The 20,100-nt window shown below is 53.1% G+C and overlaps 5 protein-coding genes across 5 annotated transcripts; 1 reads left to right on the forward strand and 4 right to left on the reverse strand.

Moving 5' to 3' along the window:
- Positions 1-3,266: 3,266 nt before the first annotated feature.
- On the reverse strand, positions 3,267-4,626 carry BBA_05925 (GTP binding protein; the record flags this gene model as incomplete). The annotated part of the gene is made up of 5 exons (XM_008601022.1): positions 3,267-3,286; positions 3,393-3,513; positions 3,579-3,825; positions 3,894-4,284; positions 4,338-4,626. 5 exons carry the CDS (start codon positions 4,624-4,626, stop codon positions 3,267-3,269), a joined length of 1,068 nt encoding a protein of 355 aa, XP_008599244.1.
- A 1,082-nt stretch (positions 4,627-5,708) lies between these two features.
- On the reverse strand, positions 5,709-9,884 carry BBA_05926 (putative HOS4 protein; the record flags this gene model as incomplete). Its single annotated transcript, XM_008601023.1, has 1 exon — positions 5,709-9,884. The coding sequence occupies one exon, from the start codon at positions 9,882-9,884 to the stop codon at positions 5,709-5,711; it is 4,176 nt and encodes a 1,391-aa protein (XP_008599245.1).
- Positions 9,885-11,905: 2,021 nt separating this feature from the next.
- BBA_05927 (Alkbh6 protein) lies at positions 11,906-12,824 on the forward strand (the record flags this gene model as incomplete). The annotated part of the gene is made up of 3 exons (XM_008601024.1): positions 11,906-12,040; positions 12,114-12,371; positions 12,459-12,824. The coding sequence occupies 3 exons, from the start codon at positions 11,906-11,908 to the stop codon at positions 12,822-12,824; spliced, it is 759 nt and encodes a 252-aa protein (XP_008599246.1).
- Positions 12,825-12,894: 70 nt separating this feature from the next.
- Positions 12,895-14,039, reverse strand: BBA_05928 (3-oxo-5-alpha-steroid 4-dehydrogenase; the record flags this gene model as incomplete). The annotated part of the gene is made up of 2 exons (XM_008601025.1): positions 12,895-13,286; positions 13,361-14,039. The coding sequence occupies 2 exons, from the start codon at positions 14,037-14,039 to the stop codon at positions 12,895-12,897; spliced, it is 1,071 nt and encodes a 356-aa protein (XP_008599247.1).
- A 559-nt stretch (positions 14,040-14,598) lies between these two features.
- BBA_05929 (WSC domain-containing protein) lies at positions 14,599-16,995 on the reverse strand (the record flags this gene model as incomplete). Its single annotated transcript, XM_008601026.1, has 1 exon — positions 14,599-16,995. The coding sequence occupies one exon, from the start codon at positions 16,993-16,995 to the stop codon at positions 14,599-14,601; it is 2,397 nt and encodes a 798-aa protein (XP_008599248.1).
- Between the last annotated feature and the right edge of the window lie 3,105 nt (positions 16,996-20,100).

Here is a 20,100-nt window from a genome sequence, read left to right on the forward strand (position 1 = left end):
CCGCGCCACTTAGAAGCCTTGTGTAACCCGCCAAGTAATTTGAGCACGTCGTCGCGTCGTGCACGTCTACAATTTATTACTCGGAGCTGACCTTCCCCGCCTTTGCGACTCCAAGAGAATACGTGTATGGTCCAAGTTGGCTTTCATCCCACCTTTTCACTAGTTACCATTGCTGTGAGACACTCTTTGGGACCCTGACAGGGGGAGATCAGAAAAAGAACGGGTTGTCCTGGAAAGTATCTCCGATACGGAATGTCTACTCCGTATTACCTACTCCGTCTACGTAGAAAACCATGTCTATGTTCTACAATGATCACTTGTACATCCTTTTTTGGAAGGAATTTTTTAGGCTCATTCAAGCAGTGCGTAGCTGTGATGGAAAAAGACAATAGTTCACAACCGCCCAAGGTTTTTGTCTCTCCCCCCTCCCCTTTGGTGGTTGGCAAGACTTGCATTGATAGTTTGATACATGCTTCTTCCGAACCCCCATTTCAGCGGCATTTGACGCAGGAGAGCGGAAGCCTTCCGACCCAGCTTCACTTGCCTGCCAGAATTTCCTCTGCGAGAGTCTGTCCTTGAAGGGCAAACTCGTTGGCCCGTGTACCCTGGTCCCCTCTGGCGAAACCTTGCATATTCTGAGTTGGGCTCTTGGCCAAGCTCTTTTTTTTCCCCTCTCATTCTCAAATGGGCCTGGAACCCCCCACGATAAGCGCCCAGGCCAAGTTAAAAACCGGGCCTCTCAACACATACATCGCCATGCCCCTGCCGTGGCGCCACACCCTCTCCGGCTCGCTGTTCTAACTAGTTACAAAAGTATCCTAGAGCATCCACACTCATCTCCCATTTAGTATCGGCAATCAAGTTTCAACACGGGTTTTTTTGTCCGTAGCTGGCTACCTTGCCCAAATTTAGCTCGCCCTAGGCTCGAGTCGGCTTGCAGATTGGAGGCCCAAGCAATGCACACAAACTCACATGCTGCTCGAGCTGTGGAATTCTTGTAAGCCATAACTTATAAGCGACTGCAGATGCTGCACATCTTGCAGATTTATTGCTCTTAAACATGCAATGTAGGATTGTCAATTACAATCTAAAGAGACCAGTCTCCGATCACGGCCGCTCGTTTGGGTAAAGCAAGGGAATCGTTTGCAGATGTCCTGGTCTCGGTCTCGCCTACTCCAAGTTCTTGATGTATCTTCAAATCTCGAGCATTTTTGGTAGTTTGAATATTGCGCAAACTCCGCCCACCATGTCACGAGTGCAGCGCCGTTCATTCTAGCTGCCTCGACTTTGTTCACGTCCTGCCTCGGGGGTCTCGCATGTTGACTTAGAACTGTGATACGAAAGTCGCCTTGAATTCTAGATTCTATCGATTCGACCTTTGATGGTGGCTATCATGGCCACTGTGCCTTCTAATTTCAGCTAAAAAGGTGATAACTTGCGTGAAGACATCCGTTGGACAAATCATACACAGCCTCCGTGCAAAACCAAGCCACTCATCTGCTTTGTAGCATGGCTTTTGTGTTCCTGGTCTCTATGACAAGATGTCAGACTTCAAGAGAATTTCAGATACCGTGTACTGTCTTTGACACGGACAACTTGTTCGCTCTCTCCTTACTGCATCACAGCAATCTCTCCATTGATGTGTATTCTAGCGACACGCCTTCAGTGGGCCATTTCCGTCGTTTCGAGCGTTTGACAGCCTGCTCCGTTCTTCTTGGGTACTGCAATTATCCTCTCCCAAAATTCAAAAGTAAATACTAAAAGTGGAGTGATGTATAAGTTGAGTGACTATATCGGAGCTCGATGTCGATTCAGAGCCCGAGATCCCGACATCGATCGAAAATGATGCCTCCACGTGCTCACCACAAGTCGCGATAATACGAAGCTGATGAAAGTGATGAACAGTATACGAGAGCTGTCGTAGACATTGTACAGTCAAGACACTGATTCATGGCATCGGCAGGAAGAGAGATGCCACGATCATGTACATCCAATTTCGATATTCCAAGAGCATGTGTCTTTTCTTGCGCTCGATGACGCTTGCTCGCTTGGTTTTCCTTCTTACGAAACGCCACACAGTCATTCTCCTCACCAGTCAACGCACGTCAGCTTCAAATTTGGCCCCGGAGAGGGGGGTTGGTAATTTCTGCCCTTTGATCTGAGCCGCGACGTCTGATTACCAACTCGAACAAGACTCAGCTTCAAACTGCCACCTGCAGTTCATCAAAAACAAAACCCCATATCTTTTGAAGAATTCATGACAAGGGGCTAACCAAGCGTTTCATCCGCCGCACCATTTGACCTCGCCAGATTGCCGATTTCGTTAAAGAGCCCGCGAGACTGGGCCAATTCCGCTGGTCTGAGACGACCGCCGCCAAGATCAGTAAATTAACAGTCATTAACCAACGGTCGACCCCTGTAGGGCGAGTTTATGAGGTGGAGGGTCGAGTCTAAACGGCGGCGGACTCGGGGCGGGCGAGAACAGCCGTCCGTGCCCCGTGGTCCTTTGCGCTGACACCACTCCGCAAGTAAACATAATCTTGCCAACATTCATGCTATTGGCTTCCTTTCGATGGTAATTACTTCTTGTTTGAAAACGCATAAATAGCTTTTCCCTACTACTCCGTATTTAATATGCAATATGTACTATGCAGTCCCCACCGCTCTCGTGCTGCAGTACCCCGTAGATGCTCGCGAGTAATATTCATCTCGATGGCGAGTTTGATTTCCCACATCCCTGCTTCAAAAGCAACAAAACACCCCACCATTGCCTGCAGAACCAAGAACAAACTTTTTGCCGCCCCCATTCTCATGTCTCGGCTCGCAGCCGAACAGTCTTTCTTGCTGTCAATTCCATTTCCTTTTTTCTCGTCGTGTCTCGTCTGCGAATGGGGTACGATAGTCACGGCGCAGCGGCAATGTCGGCCTGCTGTGGTATTCTGCATGAAAGACAGTGAAACAACCGGCCCCAACGTCCTTTCTCTTGCATCGACCTGCCCTGCACCAGCCGGGCCCGGTCTGGCCACCTGAATGAATGCCAACTGCTAGAGCCTACGGATTTTCAGCCAGCAAAACTCCCAACCCAGCTGAGTACTCATCCTCGTCCTAATCGCTTTTCGCGACTCTGACAGCAGAGAGATAGTCTTCTTTTTTGAACCGAGCAAGGATGCGATGACGCGGAGTAGCTTTACTGCTGTAATTCATGCCCTCGAGGCCGCCCGCCGGCCCGTTTCACCCCGTACCCGCCGTTTCATCGATGAGATTAATCATCGCTTAACAATGGTAACTGAGAGGTCGATTAGCCACGTGGCCACGGGTTTAAGCAACCTCCACGGGCACGGTCTATGTATAGCACGCGGAGAAAGTTGCACTGTCATGCCACTTCAACTTACCGACATCCTCGTCTTCCAGCTCATGGGCCAAACCAACTTTCTGAGGCTGGTGCTTGACCGATTTGCCGTAGACAATGGCCGTCTTGAAGACCTCGGTGATACTTCGGTGAATGGCATTACACTACATGAAAGCCCATAGTATTAGCAAATTGGCATTTGTTCTTCGTTGGAAGGCACTTGACTTACGAAATCCTCGACAGTGCATTTGTTAGCCCTCAGGACAACAGGGGCGCTGTAATCTGGCTGCTTTCCCTTGGGTTTGGTGTAGACACGTTTGAGGTTGAGTTTCTCCCACATGACCTCCATAAGTTCATCAATATTCCAGCCGTGCTCGGAGCTGATGGGAACTGAGTTAGGAATTCGATACAGCAGGTCCAGCTCTTCGATACTGATGGCGTCGATCTTGTTTAGGCAGTACACGACGGGGATATAACTGCAGGGCGAATGGTCAGCCATAATGTTCCTAGGCAGTAGTCTCGTGGTGAACAGTGTTGCCCGTACCTTCGAGAGCGAGCCTCCAAAACATCAATCAGGTCATCAACCGTGGCGTCGCAGCGGATGGTGATGTCGGCCGAGTTGATTCTGTATTCACTCATGACGGCCTTGATTTCGTCGTGATCAATATGCGTCAGAGGCGCCGTGCTCGTAACGTTGAGGCCACCCTTGTCCTTCTTTCTGAAGGTGATATTTGGTGGCGACTTGTTGATGCGAATCCCGAACCCTTCCAATTCGGCTTCAATTACACGCTTGTCGGTCAGCGGCTTATTGACGTCCAGGACGATAAAGATCAAGTGGCAAGTCTTGGCAACGGCAATGACCTGACGACCTCTACCGCGACCGTCTTTCGCACCCTCAATGATACCGGGCAAATCGATGATCTGTAAAGGAGCACCTTCTAGGAGTCAGCAACCTACCCCAAAGAAAGCAACGCAAAGGTTGAATTACCGTTGTACGTGACCTGACCGGGCACCGAAGTAAGTGTTGTGAACTCATAAGCGGCAGCCTCGGAGTGCTGGCCAGTCAGTCGAGTCATCAGTGTACTCTTTCCGACAGAGGGAAAACCAATGAAGCCGATACTGGCAACACCCGTTCTGGCGACATCGAAACCAGCGCCACCGCCGCCGCCACCTCCGCTCGGGGTCAGTAATTCGCGCTTGAGCTTCGCCAACTTGGCCTTCAGCTGACCCAGATGGTAGGAGGTAGCCTTGTTCTTCTGGGTTCTGGCCATCTGCATCGCAAAAACTCCTTGTCAGTATCGTTCCATCCATGTGGTCGCGAGTGGCGGGAATGAAGTTGAACGAATGGCCAAGCGCCATTCATGGCCGTCTCCTGATTCGTCGAATGCTTCAAGGTACTGGTAAACATACTTCGGCCTCGACCTCTTTGATCTGCGCCGCGCATCTGTTAGCAAAGACACCATTTCTACATTAATCACCCGGGCAAGCCCTACCTTGTCCACAGTCGTCGACATGATGGGCAACTACTCGCAGTTCGCGCGCGTCAGGAGTCAACGGTGCAACTGGCCTGGATGTTGTTAGATATGGGGTGGTAAAGTTGTCGTAGTTTCAAGTCCAGCACGCTGTACGACGAGAAGGCAAGTCGCAATGAAGGGTATGATTTCAACTTGTCGATTGTCGTCCTTCCAGATTCTTTGGTGGGCTTGGTGGGGTTCACTTTTTTTTCGGTGCGACGGCCAATGATGTCAGGCCAGGGCCGCTACCCAGCCTGCTTAGTCAGGAGTCCGCCAGTGTTCGTAAATAGTTACGACGACCAACGTGAAAGATAATATTCTAATAAATACTTCATCATTATCTTTACTAAAGTACATATTTACGCTAGTAAAGGCCTGTCTGAATATTGCCCGCTTTACCAGAAATTCAATCAAGATTGCCATCCCACATTCCGTTTCATCGTACAAAAATATCATCAACATGGACGCATCAGGCATGAAAATGACGAATAGACAGAAAACAGACGAACATATAAATCGAGATAGCAAAATCAAGATAGAGATCTTGCGTCAAGGGAGTTCAATGGCAAAAAAACTGTTGCCCAGTCTGGGCGTGCGTTACGACATTTGAGCTCATATCGGAGCTTCTCTTCATCAAATATACCAACCACCCCTTCCATCCTTGGGGATATACACCCAAAAGAAAAGTGCCCATCACGCAACAGCAGCCAGAAACCTAGAGTCGCCTGTAGGCGAAAGCTATGTGACAAGAAGATTTATAAAGAATAGACCGACAGAGGAATAGTGTATAGGAGAACAAAACGTCGTGTACCCTATGTACATTCGCCATGGCCACCGTGTGGCTTTCAATGAGAACCGCCATTAACGGCAACACTGGGTGCCTCGAGCTGACCGTGGCCGTGGCCGTTGGTGCCATTGAGCAGCTTAGTCTCCATGGCTGAGCTATGTACGCCGTTTGGCAGAGATGGGTTGGCTTGGCCTTTGATGAGGTGCTCCAGGCCTTGCTGCAGACAAAGCTTCTCATATTCTGGGTCGTCTGGGAATACTTGGACCAGGCCGCGGCGTGGTACTCGCTTTTCTGGGAACGGTGTGCTGCTGATCAGATGCTTTGTCGGGGTATCCTCACGCAGAAAGTAACCACCAAGATAGTACTTGTACCGGGGCGCAAAGCCATGGAAGCGGTCCGCGCCTGGATCTTGTTTCCACTTCAGCGGTGCCTTCCATCCAACAGCCTGGGCCTCGCTCTCGAGAAGTTCACGGTACTCGACGGCGAGTGTCACGTTGCGGAGGTGGGGAATATTGGGTACGGTATAGAGCAGTTCGGATAGCTTGACGAAGAACATTTCTGTGGCGGAGAACCGCTCCCATGCAGCTTGCTTCAGCTTTTGCTTGTTCTGAAAGCTCACCGCACTAGGATCTTCGCCGCTGTAGTAATCAGGTAGCTGTTGGCCAATGTCCCAGTACTTTTCAGACAACAATGAGTATAGCTCCCACTCAGTTCGCCAGAGGGTCATCTTCGCCAGATGGGAGACAGGCGCACGGTCCCAAGCAGTGTACCGAGAGAGATTCAGGTCCTTTTCACCGAGAAGCAATGCAACATGTGTGTTGAGTACCCACTGCTCGCGACCCTCAGCGGTGCCGGTGGCTGCGGGATGGATAGTGTCGTAGCGGACACCGGACATGAATCGGAACTTCTCTGCTACACTGGACAGCTTTGGATTGGGACATATTTGGAGCCATCGCAACAGCGGTGGTAGCTTGTCCAGTCTAGCGCGTTCTTCTTCTTCGCGTATCTTTTTGGCCTCGGCTTCACGGGCAGCACGTTTTCGCTCCACTTCTTCGCGATGACGGCGCTCACGCTCTCTGCGCTCCTCTTCTTCTTGCTGTCTCTTCGCTTCTTCGGCCTCGCGTTCCAGCTGCTCGCGGTGCCGACGTTCTTCTTCTTCGCGCTGTCTTCTCTCTTCCTCTTCCCTTTTCCTCTTCTCTTCTTCTTCGTGTAATCGTGCTGCTTCGGCTTCGCGGCGCTGGCGCTCTTCTTCTTTGGCTTTCCTCTCCTCCTCTTCCAGACGGCGAACTTGCTCTTCCTCGAGTCGTTTCTTTTCCTTCGCGAGTGCCTCCTCCTCTTCTTTTCTCTTAGTTACTTCAGCCTCGTCCACGCCTTCCTCACTAGGCTCTTTTAGCGGCGCTTCTGTCATGGCAACATCAACATCCTCCGACTTGATCTTAACCTTGTCAGAAGATGCAGAGCGGTCGGAATCCCTTCGTTTTGACTCTTGCGATTTCCTGTCATTGCCGAGGTCTTCGTCGCTTGCGCCCTTGCCATTCGTCTTCTTCGTCTTGTCTTCTAGGGCTGACCGCTTGCTCTTTTTCTCCGGTGCGTCGATTTCCAGGCGTCGACGCTTCACAGAAATTTCAGCCTCATCCTTGTCTGCGTCAGCAGAACGCTCAGGTGTTGTACTCTTGCGATGCCTCTTAGACGTCGTGTCGATTTCCCGAGAAGGATCATGCTTAAGTGCCTTGGTTCTGTCATGGTATTTCTCTGACATTTTTTGCTTTTCTGCTGTTTCGTCATTACGAGAGGCTTTGGGACTTGTTGGTTCTTTGCCAGCTGAGACGCGACCCTTCTTTTCTCTCTCGCCACGAAGTTCGCCCTTTGACACAAGCTTGCGGCGCGGTTTGACGGATTCGCCGTCGGATGATGCGGCTGCAGCATCCGACTCTGCGCGTTTCATTTTGGCCGATTTGCTCTGGACGTTCGGTGATGCTTCACGATAGATATCTTGCATGGCTGGCAATTTCTCTTCTTTGCGTGGCCGACCAGGACCGCGTTTTGCCAATTCTTCGTCGCCATGGGTTGAGAAAGAATCGGATCGCCTCTTGCTTCCTTGGCCGTCCAGTTTGGATCCGGTTTTGCGTTCGCGCTTAGCATCCGCCCGTGCTTCGTCTCGCTTAGCGCGCTTTTCATCACGTTCGCGCTCTTTTCGACCCGGAGATTTATTGGGAGCACCATCCTTGTGCGTACGTTTGTATTCGTCGTATGCAGCACGAAGAATGTCCTCTTCTTCCTTCCAATTCGGGCCCTGGCGACGTCGCGCAATTTCGTAGTATGTCTCACCCTTGAATCTTCTTGTCGGATCAAAACCTTGCTGCTCCAGTAACAACTTTACCACCTTGATGTTTTCTTGACCAATAGCCGCAAGAACAGGGGTCGCGAATTCGGCAGCAAGACTGGCGACAGGGCCAGGATCAGCATTTGCACCTCCGAGGCCTAGTAACAGCTGGATAACCAGATCATGACCACCACGAGCAGCAGCGACCATAGACTCGGGATCATCAAACCCCTCCTTGACTTGCAAGATGCGGGCAACGGTCTCCTCGTCACCACGGCCTGCAGCTTGCCGCAGCGTTTTATCATCCAGAGGCATGTAAAGCAGATCATTTCGGGTCTTGGTAGCTCGCCCGGTTGTGCTGCGTCTTCCGCTCGGTGCGGCTGGCGATCGCCGTGGGCTTTCAGGCGCATGTGAATCGCGAGTGTCAAAGTCATGGTGAGAATGTCGGTCCTCCGATGTTCGCATTCTGTCACCGGCCTTCTTTCTTGCGGCAATTAAGAGCGCCCGGATTTCATCCGCATGATCGGTTTCCTCTGTCACACGGTCGATGGGCTCCTGCCCACTCACGTTGGCTTTGCGTGGATTGACGCCGGCATCCAGCAGAAGCTTGACAACCTCCAAGTGACCGTTGTCCACAGCATCGAGTAATGGTGTGTCTTTGTCATAATTTACACAGTCCATATTACATCCTGCCTGGATCAAGAGCTTGACAATGTCTTCACAACCGTTAATTGCAGCAATCTGAAGAGGAGTATTGCCCGCGTAGTCGGCCACATTCAAATCTTCTGGTCGTTCTCCTAAGCGCTGCTTGACAACATCGTATTCGCCCCTCGCGCATGCGCGGGCGAGCAGCGTCTGACCATGGGCATCCAAGTGTTTCTTGTGCGGCCCCACTTTAGCAGGGGACATGTGAGATTCGGAATTGGAGGGTGTGACGAGGCTCCTTAATTTGGTGCTTCGGGGGTGAGGGCTTTCACTGGTTGAGGAGTCATCGGAGTGGTATTCAGTAGATTGTAGCGGCGGCGGTAATCGCTTCTTCTTGTGGCTGAGACCGTTGGATGAGGGCAGTTGCGTAGAGGCGCTTCGGCGATGATTTCTATGAGGGGAACGGGATTGTGATCTCGCCTCACGCTGAGATCTTGAAGAGACTCGAGCGTCGCGAGGGTTGCGGCCTACGTCGACACTGACGGAAGTGGTGCGCTGGCGCCTAGCCTTGCGCAAATCCGCCTCGTCATCGGATTCGACTTTGGGAGCCTTGCGTTTTTGGGAATTTATTCTGTCACCAGATTTGATCTTGTCTCTGAGTGATGATTTAGGCGGCTTGTCGGCGAAATCGTCCGAGTCGGATTCGGAAACGTGGGCTGCATCGGAGCGCGACCGCGGTCGACGGTGCTGCAGACGTCGATGTGTTTGAGTTGGCGAAGTCGGCGCTGAACTCAGTCCGCTAGAACAAGCGCGATCCTTACCGCGAGAATGGCTTTCCTTGTCGGCCAGTCTTGACCCTGCGGAGCTAGAGTGACGCTTCTTCTTAGGAGCGTCACCGGGGCGAGCAGTGATTGAATCGACGTCGGGCTTGAAGGCCTTGAGGCTGGACGTCGACTTGAGAGCATCGGCATCGCTCTCGCTCTTGTCTTCTTGCCTGACCTTGCGCACCTTAGAGGGTGAGTGACCATCCTTACCGGGAAGCACGATGGTCTCAGCGTCGGAGTCGCGGTCCTCGGCGCCATCGTCGGCTCGAGAGAGCAAGGCGATGGTAGACGGAAGCTTCGGCTTAATTTCTGAGAGAGAGCTGCCAGTTTTCGAATCTAGCGCGGATGCGATTTTGGCGTCGACCTGGGAGCCACGACGCCGTTGAGGGGAAGCAGCCGAGGACCTCGCTTGGTCGGTCTCGGCGGCATTCTGCGCATCCATGTCATTTAATTGTGCGAATGGCGGATGTATGCGAGCATCATGAGAATGATAGAGGGACGTGATGCGGCGCTGCGATTGAGATCGCTCTGAGGCCCAGAGTGGCAGTAAGATGGTTCGGGCAAGGCCAGCCAGCCCCTAAATCCAAGCGATGCTTGCACTTGGGTGGGCGATCGAAAGGGGGGGGCGACTGAAAAATGAAGCAGTAAATATATCAAAATAAAATGTGCGAATACTGGTCAAATAGAGGACACAGAATACGGAGGTTTTGGTAGGCGGGCGGGCGGGTGATGAGGTCGAAGTTTGTTGTGGTGAAGGAAAGTGGGCGTTTGTTGGCGATGGTGAAATTGAAGATTGGCGGTCCCAGTGGCAGAAGCTGTCCAGTAAAAGGTGGCAGGCACACCTACCTATCCAACGGTGGAGAAGATGCAGTTCAGTGGCAATGCAATGGAAGGCAGCAGCGACAAGAGGCGCTGGACTCTGGAGCAATTTGAGGCCGGGGCGGCTTTGGACCACGAAATTTTAGGGCCCACAGCGAGGGATGGATGGATGGACGGCTTGGCAGATTCGGCGTCGGCTCAGGCGTAGAAATTAAAAGAAAAAGAAAAGAAGCCAGAACGGTCTAATCGCAAACGGGATCGCGAAATTCACACTGAGACTGCTGGGCAGACCGACCGATAGGATTGGCCGGATTCATTTTTACCTATGATTTCGGCAATGCGAACTTGATCAAATTCATTGGAGGGTGTCAATGTGCCAGTCATGACAGTGGTGGCAAGCCAGCGTAAACAAGCCCAGGATCATCCAGCTTTGATTGGAGGGAAATGCGGGGCGCATTCCGGCGGGGCAGAGGCAACCCCCAGCCGCAATTTTCTTCTTACGCCTTGGCTGTCAAGCTGTCCGCTCTACCGCTCTGCAAAAGTCAATGCGGCTCAAACCCGTTACCTTGTCTCCAGGCTGCCTGCCTAACGAGTCAGTATCAATCCCTCAAAATAAATATTCGCCATATCCTGAGACGCTGGCTGAGAACCCCGCGCAGCATTCTGGTCCCCGGGCCGCGATGCTGCCGGCAGATCGCTGGCCGCCCACGCACTGCTACCTACCTATTTAGTGTCTGTCTTGTTGTTTCTGCTTGCAGGCGGGGACGGGGCGGACGGGGCTGCACATCTGGCACCACGCCGCTCCCAGCACTCCAGCCTCTCCAAAGTCTGCTCCTACAACATCACTACCTGTCACCCGCTCATGGTCGTTTATCAATAGACAGTACTTGACGAGTGCAGCATCCCATCCGGCCTTATCCGCCCTCACACGTATCGCTGTTTTGCCGAGTCCACGCCATTTCATGTCTCACTCGTCGATGCGACTCAAGGAAATCGTCTACCGTCCGCGATGACACGAAATAGAGCCCAGTAGTTTTGTTGGTAACGGCTACGATGTTGCAACAGAAATATCTATCTCCGCGGCTCTTCCAACAGAGTGGTGCATCACAGCTCGACAGCCTCGTAAGCCAGCACTTGGCCGCATAGGGTATCGGCCGGGCCTGCTTCCAGACGCGTCCGTGAAGATACTCGCCGGCAACGCTATGAAACAGATCTGGTCAATATTCTTTTCCTACCGGTCTCCCTGTGTACGACATGACGGACATCGCAAGCCTATTGTGTGGCGACGACCGTACGATAATCGCTACTTTGGTGTAGCGGCAAGGATTCGTAGAAAAGAACGGAACATGCCACGTAGATGGTACAGCCAACCAGGTAATCTGCGTTTGCAAGTGCCAGGGTATTTCATCCCTTCAATTCTATCCTCGCAGGAAAAACTCGGTTCTTGGAGTCCAACTTGGTGTGATCAACTGCCTAAACATTGGCGTCCATTTCGCTCCACACGTGACAAATACATTGCACACACTTCATTGTCCGTTTGTTGGACTTTACATCTGCAGCACAGATTACATTGCGCAAAGGTACCAGAATCGCTGAGCGCCTTAGCCATTGCGGTGTAGGCATGGTTCATGCACCAATAACAGCATGGTGGCACCTTCAAATCCCGGCGTAACTCTGCCAGCTAATCTTGAAGCGACGAGAATCGAGAGCATACCCTCAACCGCCTACTATATACCCAATTTCATCAGCATAGAAGAAGAACAGCTGATACTAGACAAAGTGCGCGCCCAAGAAACCACTCAATCATTCTTGCCTGCCGCGGTTAGCGACCCCGATACTGAACGCACTACAGATTGCCACCGCTCCCAAGCCTCGATGGAAGCAGCTCACTCATCGCCGCCTGCAGACCTGGCCGTCCGACCTTGTGCGCGACAAGCTTCTCGAAGCTGTGCTCCCACCATGGCTCGAATCACCCGTCGTGTCACGTCTCCAGTCGATCCCCGTGTCACCCGATGACACGGTGCAAATCTTTAGCGGCAGCCCGCACAGCAGGCCCAACCACGTTCTCATCAACGAGTATCCGCCTGGCGTCGGCATCATGCCCCACAAGGTAAGTGATACAGACCAGTTCGCGATCCGGACCCCTCAATTTCACATGCCTGACATGGATGATGTTTGTTGTTTTCCCTTTGTATAGGATGGCGCAGCATACTGGCCCGTGGTGTGCACAGTCAGTCTTGGCGCAAGCCTCTGTCTCAATCTGCATCGAAGCAAAGACGACGGCGCTCTGAATCCAGAGCCCGCATGGCGCATCCTGCAAGAGCCTCGCAGCCTGCTCATTACGGCAGGCGAACTCTACACCGACTACCTCCACGGCATCGCCGACATTGAAGAGGACGTCAACCTCTCTGCCGAGACAGTCGCCAATTGGTTGTTGCTACGTGACCCCTCTGCCTTTGAGGGTGGCCGAAACGTGCGTCAGACTCGCACGAGCCTCACATACCGAGACGTTCTCAAAGTCTCCAAAGCCGCCAATAAAATCGGCATGTTTCTCAAGCGTTGAAGTGGCTCCCCTGGGCGGTGAACAAGGCAAGACTGTCATTCTTCACAATGTATATTTGCAGACTCTCTACCTAGAATACAAACGGTATCATGGTCCAACGCGATGCCACCGCAGCCGCGCCAAACTTTTGCACATACCATTTCCGCGTGCCGACCGCCGTCGCCCCCAGGTTCGCCACGACAAACGCCAGCCCGCACATCACGGGCCCGCTGACCCAGCGGCCCATTGGTGCGGCCGCCACCGCAATCGCCAGGTAGATGAGGCACTCGCACGTGTAGTGCGGGCAGACGAGGAACCGAAAGAGGCCCTCGCTGGGCAGCGTGTACTTTTTCAAGCGCGCGAGGTGCGCGTGGCACTCATGCTGCTTATTCCAGGCCCAAAAGTACAGCGCCATGGCCACGGGCACGCGCGAGGCGAGGATGCGCGCGGGCTCCTGCGTCTCCCAGGATGCGAGGATGGCATCTAGACGAAGGTGACTTGTTAGCTGTATATGCGCCACATGATGAAAAGTAGACTCGAGATTGACGGGGTCTTACCCGAACCTTCGATCCAGACGCTGATGCTCATGATTGCGTAAAATGACAACCCCACGGCCCAATGCACAACCCACATGGACGAGCCCGAACCCGTCTTCATCACACACACGCTCTCGTATAGCCTCCTCGTCCCCTGCAGCGCCATCATGATCCACGCCGCAAACACCTTTCCTAGCTCCCTTTCCATTTGAGCCATCGCCTCTGCCTCCTCCACCCCACCGCCTGACCCATCATCCGTCGCGCGCAGCTGCTGCTGCTGCCTCTCCGCCAACGCACGCAGCACACTGCCCCGGGCCCAAAACTGCCACGCCCAAAACGCCGAGCACGCGACCGACAGCAGGTAAAAGTGCCAGAACCACGCGTGCGGGACCTGGCCGGCGCCCGTCACCGCCGCGACGACGAGCTTCTTCAGCCGCGACGGCGGCGGCGGTGGCGGCGGCGGCGGTGGCGGCGGCGGCGGCTGTTTCTGGTCTGCCTCGTCTGCCGCTTTGCCGGTGCCGCGCGCGCCATAGTCCATCAAGAGGCCGCGAAGCGACGCCGGCAGCGCCTGCATGACAACGATACCACCGGCAGCGCCGAGGAAAAGGACTTGGCACCACTGCGAAGGCGGCTGCGCGAGGGCGCGGTCCCGGAGCAGCAGGAGGTGCTGCAGGGCGTGCTGGGTGAGGGCTTGCGCCATGACGGGCGAGCGTCAAACGTCGGTTAACTTTCGGTGACAGCTAGACGAGAAGAAGAAGAAAAAACTGCAAATGAAAAAAAATCGGTTGAATTATTTTTGGCGTTCAGAGAGTACCTATGCATGCAATGGATTGGCTGTGCGGTGAATTGTGATGATATTTGATGATGGCAAAAAGATGGACCAGGGGTTAGTCTAGGCGCCGAGATACCCGCAAAAACGGGTCGACATCCCCGGAACCGAGTCTGGACGGATTCGTATAAATTGACCAGTAAAGTCAAGTCTACTCGATTATTGAACAATTAATTGATTTGAAGAGCCTGCAAATAACTGATGCACTGAAGTCTGCAATTTGCCACGATCAAGGTACAGAATAGTATGTGGCTTTTATTAATATAAGGCCATCTCGAATAGAACTATCCGAGCAGAAGAATATACGATGGGCGTCAAAAGATGCGCCCAGGTGGTCAACAATGCTTATTTGTGGACATCTCAGGTCATACTGTTCATAAAACACTTTCATCCATCAAACACCCATCAAATCAAGCGCTTTCTTGAACAATCATTTGCATCCCCAGCTTCTGCATTCAGTGCTGGGATTGATATTCTGGTTCTCGTAGACGCAATCATCATACTGAACCTTGCAACGGTACACGGCGTTATTGTAGTTGTTGTTACCGAAACCCCAATGGGCACCAGCCCAGGCGTTCGCACTGGCCCAGGCACCGCTACCGCCAGCATAGACAGAGGCAGAGGCACTGACACCGCCGCTGTAGCTGCCCCAGCCCTTGCAGACGCCAAGGTTGGGCTTGACCCAACCAGGCCAGCCAAAGCCGGGGAAAGAGCTTGAAGAGGAAACAGAGGAAGAGCTCGAGGACTCGCGCTCCTCGATGGAGCGAGGATGGAAATTGGGCTGATTCTGAAGGTTTTTGCACGAGTCGGCATAAACCTCGACACACTTGTAGTACTGGTGCTTGCAAGCCTCGCAGCAAACACCGCCAATACGGCCGTGAGGGAATGACGGGCAGTTTTTGCTGTTGGCAACAGTGTACATCTTGAACGGGTTGGCGTTGAAGTCATCCTTGCAGTCGTTACAAGTGACGATGGGTAGAGGAACACCACCCACAGGGTTACCAGGGCCAAAGTCACACTCCTTCGAGGTGGGCTGCTTGCAAACATTGGTAGGCTGAGGAGGGCACTGGGTGGTAGAAGTACTGGTCTGAGTGCTCGTCAGAGGTTTGGTGCTGGTAGTGGGCTTGGTAGTGGTTCCAGGAGGCTTGGTGCTGGGCTTGGTGCTGGTACCGGGAGGGTTGGAGGTGGGCACACCAGTGCAGGGAACGGTGGCAGTCTGAGTAGTAGACGTTCCAACGTGACCAGGCTCCAGAGACTTCCAACAGTCAAGCTTGTTGCAACGGTCACTGTTATCACAACGGTTGCAGTAGCTCTTGAGGCTCTTGCACCACTGGGCATACTCGAAACAGTTCAGGCTGTCAGGAAAACCAGCCTGGTGGAAGCAAGAGAAGACGGTGACCTCACACTTCTTCCAGGCAGCATAGCAGTCCTCCTTGCAAGTCCACTCGGGAGTGGGAGGCAGGCACCAATTACCAATTTTATGCTCACAGGTGGGAGGGGTGACGATGGTAGTAGTGCAAGTTCCAGGAGCAGTGCTAGTAGGTTTCGTAGAAGTGCTTGGCTTCGTAGTCGTGCCGGGTTGGGTAGATGGACCAGTAGTAGGACCGGTAGTGGGACCGGTAGAGGTGCCGGGACGAGTAGACGTGCTAGTGGGCTGGCTAGAAGGACCGGTAGAAGTACCAGGGCGAGTAGAGGTGCTGGTGGTTTGGGTAGAGGGACCAGTCGAGGTGCCAGGGCCGGTAGAGGTGCCAGGGCGAGTAGAGGTGCTGGTGGGTTGAGTAGAGGGACCGGTAGAAGTACCAGGGCGAGTAGAGGTGCTGGTGGTTTGAGTTGAAGGACCGGTAGAGGTGCCAGGGCTAGTAGAGGTGCTGGTGGACTGGGTGGTTGTTCCGGTTGAGGTAGGCTCGGTGGACGGACCGGTGGATGTTCCGGGGCCGGTAGAAGAGCCGGTCGAAGTAGACTTGGTGGAAGAGCTAGTCGGCTCGGTGGATGGGTTGGTAGACGATCCGGGGTTGGTGGAAGGACCTGTGGATGTGGGCTGAGTAGGCTGAGTAGTAGGAGCCGTCGAGGTGCTGCTGCTCGTGGGAGGGTTGCCGCTAGCGCAAGGCTCGTTGGACTCGAGGTCCTTGGCAATGTAAACGCTCAGACGATTGCCACCACCGCAGATCTTAGAGGCATCACCGCCGCAAGGAGCGTTGCAGTCCTTCTCGTCAGCCTTGACGGTGCGTGAGAGGACGTTGCCACACCAACACTCGTGGGCGTATTCGGTAGCAGCGATGGGGAAACCTTGAGTCTTGCAAGCAGCAATGCAAGCCTCAGGAGTGAACTTGGCGGGCTCAATGCTCTCGGGCCAGGGGAAAGCACGGCCCTGTCCATTGACATTATCGACATAGCAGCCGCTATAAGCGTAGTCGGCGACGGTGACCTCGCTGGGGGTCTTGGTATAAGTGGAATCCTCCCAAATGTTGAGGGTGTCCTTGCCACCGCAAAGCTGACCCTTGTCACCATTGCAAGGGTAGTTGCAAGAGCCATCAGCGGTCTTCTCGGCAGCTATCTCGTCACCGCAGTAGCAGACTCCGTAGTAGGTGAGACCGGCATAGCGGAAGGCGTTGCCCTTGCAGACAGAGGTACACTTCTCAACAGTCATGTCGTTGCTAGAAACCGTGGAGCGCATGATGAGAGCGGTGTCCCCGTTGGTGTAGCAGCCCTTACTAGTGAAGGGGGTGAATTTGTCGGTACAAGGGGGAAGCTCATAGTTGGTGGCAGTGGTGAGCGCGGCCAACGACAAGGCCGCGGCGGCTGCCACGACAGACCTGTGGAAGGCCATGCTGAAGGTAAATGGGGTCGGACGAGACAAAGGTAAGTGAGTAGAATGTAAAGACGGGAGGGATAAACGAAGGTTGGTCTGTTACAAAAAGATACAACGGCCGAATGAGGGGATGAAAGTGAAAACACAGAGATCCGCGGAGAAGAAAAGTCAAGCAAGAAACGTTGGAAGGGGGCAAGAGAATATATACACGCCGCCTGAGTGATAGGCAGGGAAGAAGCGGCAGAGCAAGCAGCCAGCAAGCTGGGAGCCGAGCCGAGCTGAAATTTGTCGACGGGCGTCAACAATGCCGGGGGGTCCGTCTGGCTAGGGGGACCCAAGACTCCATCTAGATTCTGGGTGTAAGTGGTATGGCAGGGAAGCCGGCATTCATGGCCAAGGTGGAGGATCAGACGCAATTCGGGCCTTGACAGCTCGGACCACGCAGTGCAGGCGATGCTGCTGATGAGCGTGGAGACATGGGTAACGACTCAGGACTGGCAGGCTGTCACTAGTTGGGTATATAGGCAGTAGGCCTCGACGAAGGTCGGGTCAGTCTGCGAGAATGCGGCTGCGGTAGGATGACCGGGGTGACATGGGCGACATGACCAGGGCTCATGAAGCGGGTATCGAGCCTCTATGAGGCTCAGCAACACTCAGTATAACCACAACATGATTGGTGAATAGATGGTAGCAAGTTGGCCCATTGTATTTCTTGTCTTGTGTTGGCGAGGACTGAAGACACAAAGGGCACTGTCCGATAACAGGTCGTACTACATTTCTCGCGTCAGCCATCTAAGATTATGTGCAATTGGATGAGCAAAGCCCTACAAGAGAAGGAAAGAGGGGTTTTTTGGAACAGGGACGAGCTAGCTCAGCGGTGGCGGATAGATGTCATGGTCAGGGATTGAGCATGGTGAGTCTCTGCGGCGATGGGCAGGAGATGCGGCTTGGCGCGCAGGAAAAATAGCCAATGTGCGTAACCCGTTCGGGCAAAGGCTGGAGGATCATTGGCTAGTCAACTAGTCAAGAACTGATGAGGATAGGGGAAAAAAAGGTCTGAGAGCCGGCAGTATGCAAAGCGGAGGATGAGCAGGGTAGAGAATAATTAGAAAGGTTGTCGGCTTGATGAGAAGCGTCGTGGAGCAAACGAAAGAGGCATAAAGATTTAACTAGATCAAAAGAGGGGCAGGATAACTGCGGGATCGAGTGGACCTGCATTAGTTAGTTGGTGGAGCTGGCCAGTTTCTGAGTAGGTAGACCGTAGGACTGACAAGAACAGGTAGTACATAGCAAACATAGGTAGGTAGGCAATAGGTAGGCGCTGAAGACCATCGTGGATTGCTGGCCATGCACACCATGGTAGGTGTGGCTTGGCCTGGTGCCCAGTACCCAGGTTATTTTGGGCTGATTACTTGTTAAATGATTTTTTCCGTTTTCGCCGGCTGGCCCGACCAATACTTAAGCGATGACATTTGCTGTGATTTGGAAAAAGGGATACAAGGAACAAAGTCAAACTCTCTTGTCTTGGTTACAACCTTGTAAGCCATTACGGTGCTTGCCAACTTGCCGTTTTTCAGCCCCAAGATGTTGACAATGGAATACTGTGGAGAGAGGCCCAGTACGGCGGGCGGGACCACCAACCGAAATCTCACGGGGGCCAAACTTCATTATCAAACCACGCACGATAGCTCTACCTATTTACTCAGTACAAATCCCGATGCCCAACAAGCCCTTGCGTAGCCACGCGTATTGAGAGCCCGTCGTTGCTATTTTTATTTCAGCTCTTGTGATTTTGAAAGCCACCCTTTAGAGTGACTGATATTTATTTGTCAAGAAAAACTGAAAGAGAAGGCTTCTCCTACCGTTTATTACGTTACTGAAGCCCTTAAAGGGGTCCACCACCACCAGCCCACCCAAATACATACTTTACATCGCACCTTCTAAATACCCAGCAGTTGGCCTCTTCACTTCGCGTCAAGCTTGCGGCAATTATGATATCCAAGCAAATGGTATCTGGGTCAATTGTTCCCCCTTATTTATTGGTAACCTGCGTCATAAGAAAAACCACCAGCCACAAGCCCTATTCCACTTGCACTGCACGCAGCCGCGGCTGAAGATGGCGCGGGGCCTGTTGTACCGCATGGACTTGGCTGGACTCGATGCTGCAGCTACCGAAGACGCTTCCTGCATAATACGAGCCCAACTGTCCAATTGGGGCGTCATCTATGCAGGCGCAGGGACAGGGCAACAAGGTGACAAGCAAGCTACCTTGTTCACAATGACCATCGCCCCATCCACGGACTATCGGCCCGCTCCTTCGGCCAAGTCGCCCAAGACGCAGAGAACCGAGGAAACAAGAGTGACTACCCGGCATACCCGGGCGCATCACTTCTCGCTAAGAAGCACGTTCGAGAACACAGCCAGCTTCACAATAATCATGACCCGACGCCAACATGGTCCGCCACTTAGGCTCGGTCCCGTCCATCCATGAGGCACAGGCTCTGCCGACAATACAATGATCCCCATTCAGGAACACGCGGAGAACCAAGTAGACCAAGGGAACGCATCGAGGCCACGCTACAAACAAGACATTGTCTTCAAGATCAAACGCCACTCTGTGTCCACCATGTGGTAAACTACAAAGTACCTCTCTCTCATGTGGAGTTGGGCTGCTATTTATTCGTTCCTTCCATTTCGTCTTTTGGCCCGACTTGGATCAACAACACCTCAATATACTCAATATGCTCAATATGCGCATGCAGAGTACATGGGTGCGGCCAGCCCACAAGCCGACAAGGCCGCCTGAAACGCTGAGCTAGCTGACCTTGACGGACGGTAGTCGTCGGTACTCTACAACGGCATTGATCTCAAGTGCTGCCATTTTGCACCGGAACAATCCCCATCCGCAATGGGTCAATCTTGGCGGCCGTGGCTCTTACTTTCATCATGCTCATTCCATAGGTAATGACTGATACTAACAAGCGCTCAAGTACTAATATGACCGAGGTGCGACTAAGACCGAGCCACTGCACAGACATCACGAACCCACTGCACCGGACACCTTGTCATAGACCAACAAAAGTCCTCGTCGCTTGGTTCCGTATTATCGGCGGTATTTACGGG

Source organism: Beauveria bassiana, assembly GCF_000280675.1.
Source record: "Beauveria bassiana ARSEF 2860 unplaced genomic scaffold BBA_S00016, whole genome shotgun sequence".
NCBI lineage: Eukaryota > Fungi > Ascomycota > Sordariomycetes > Hypocreales > Cordycipitaceae > Beauveria > Beauveria bassiana.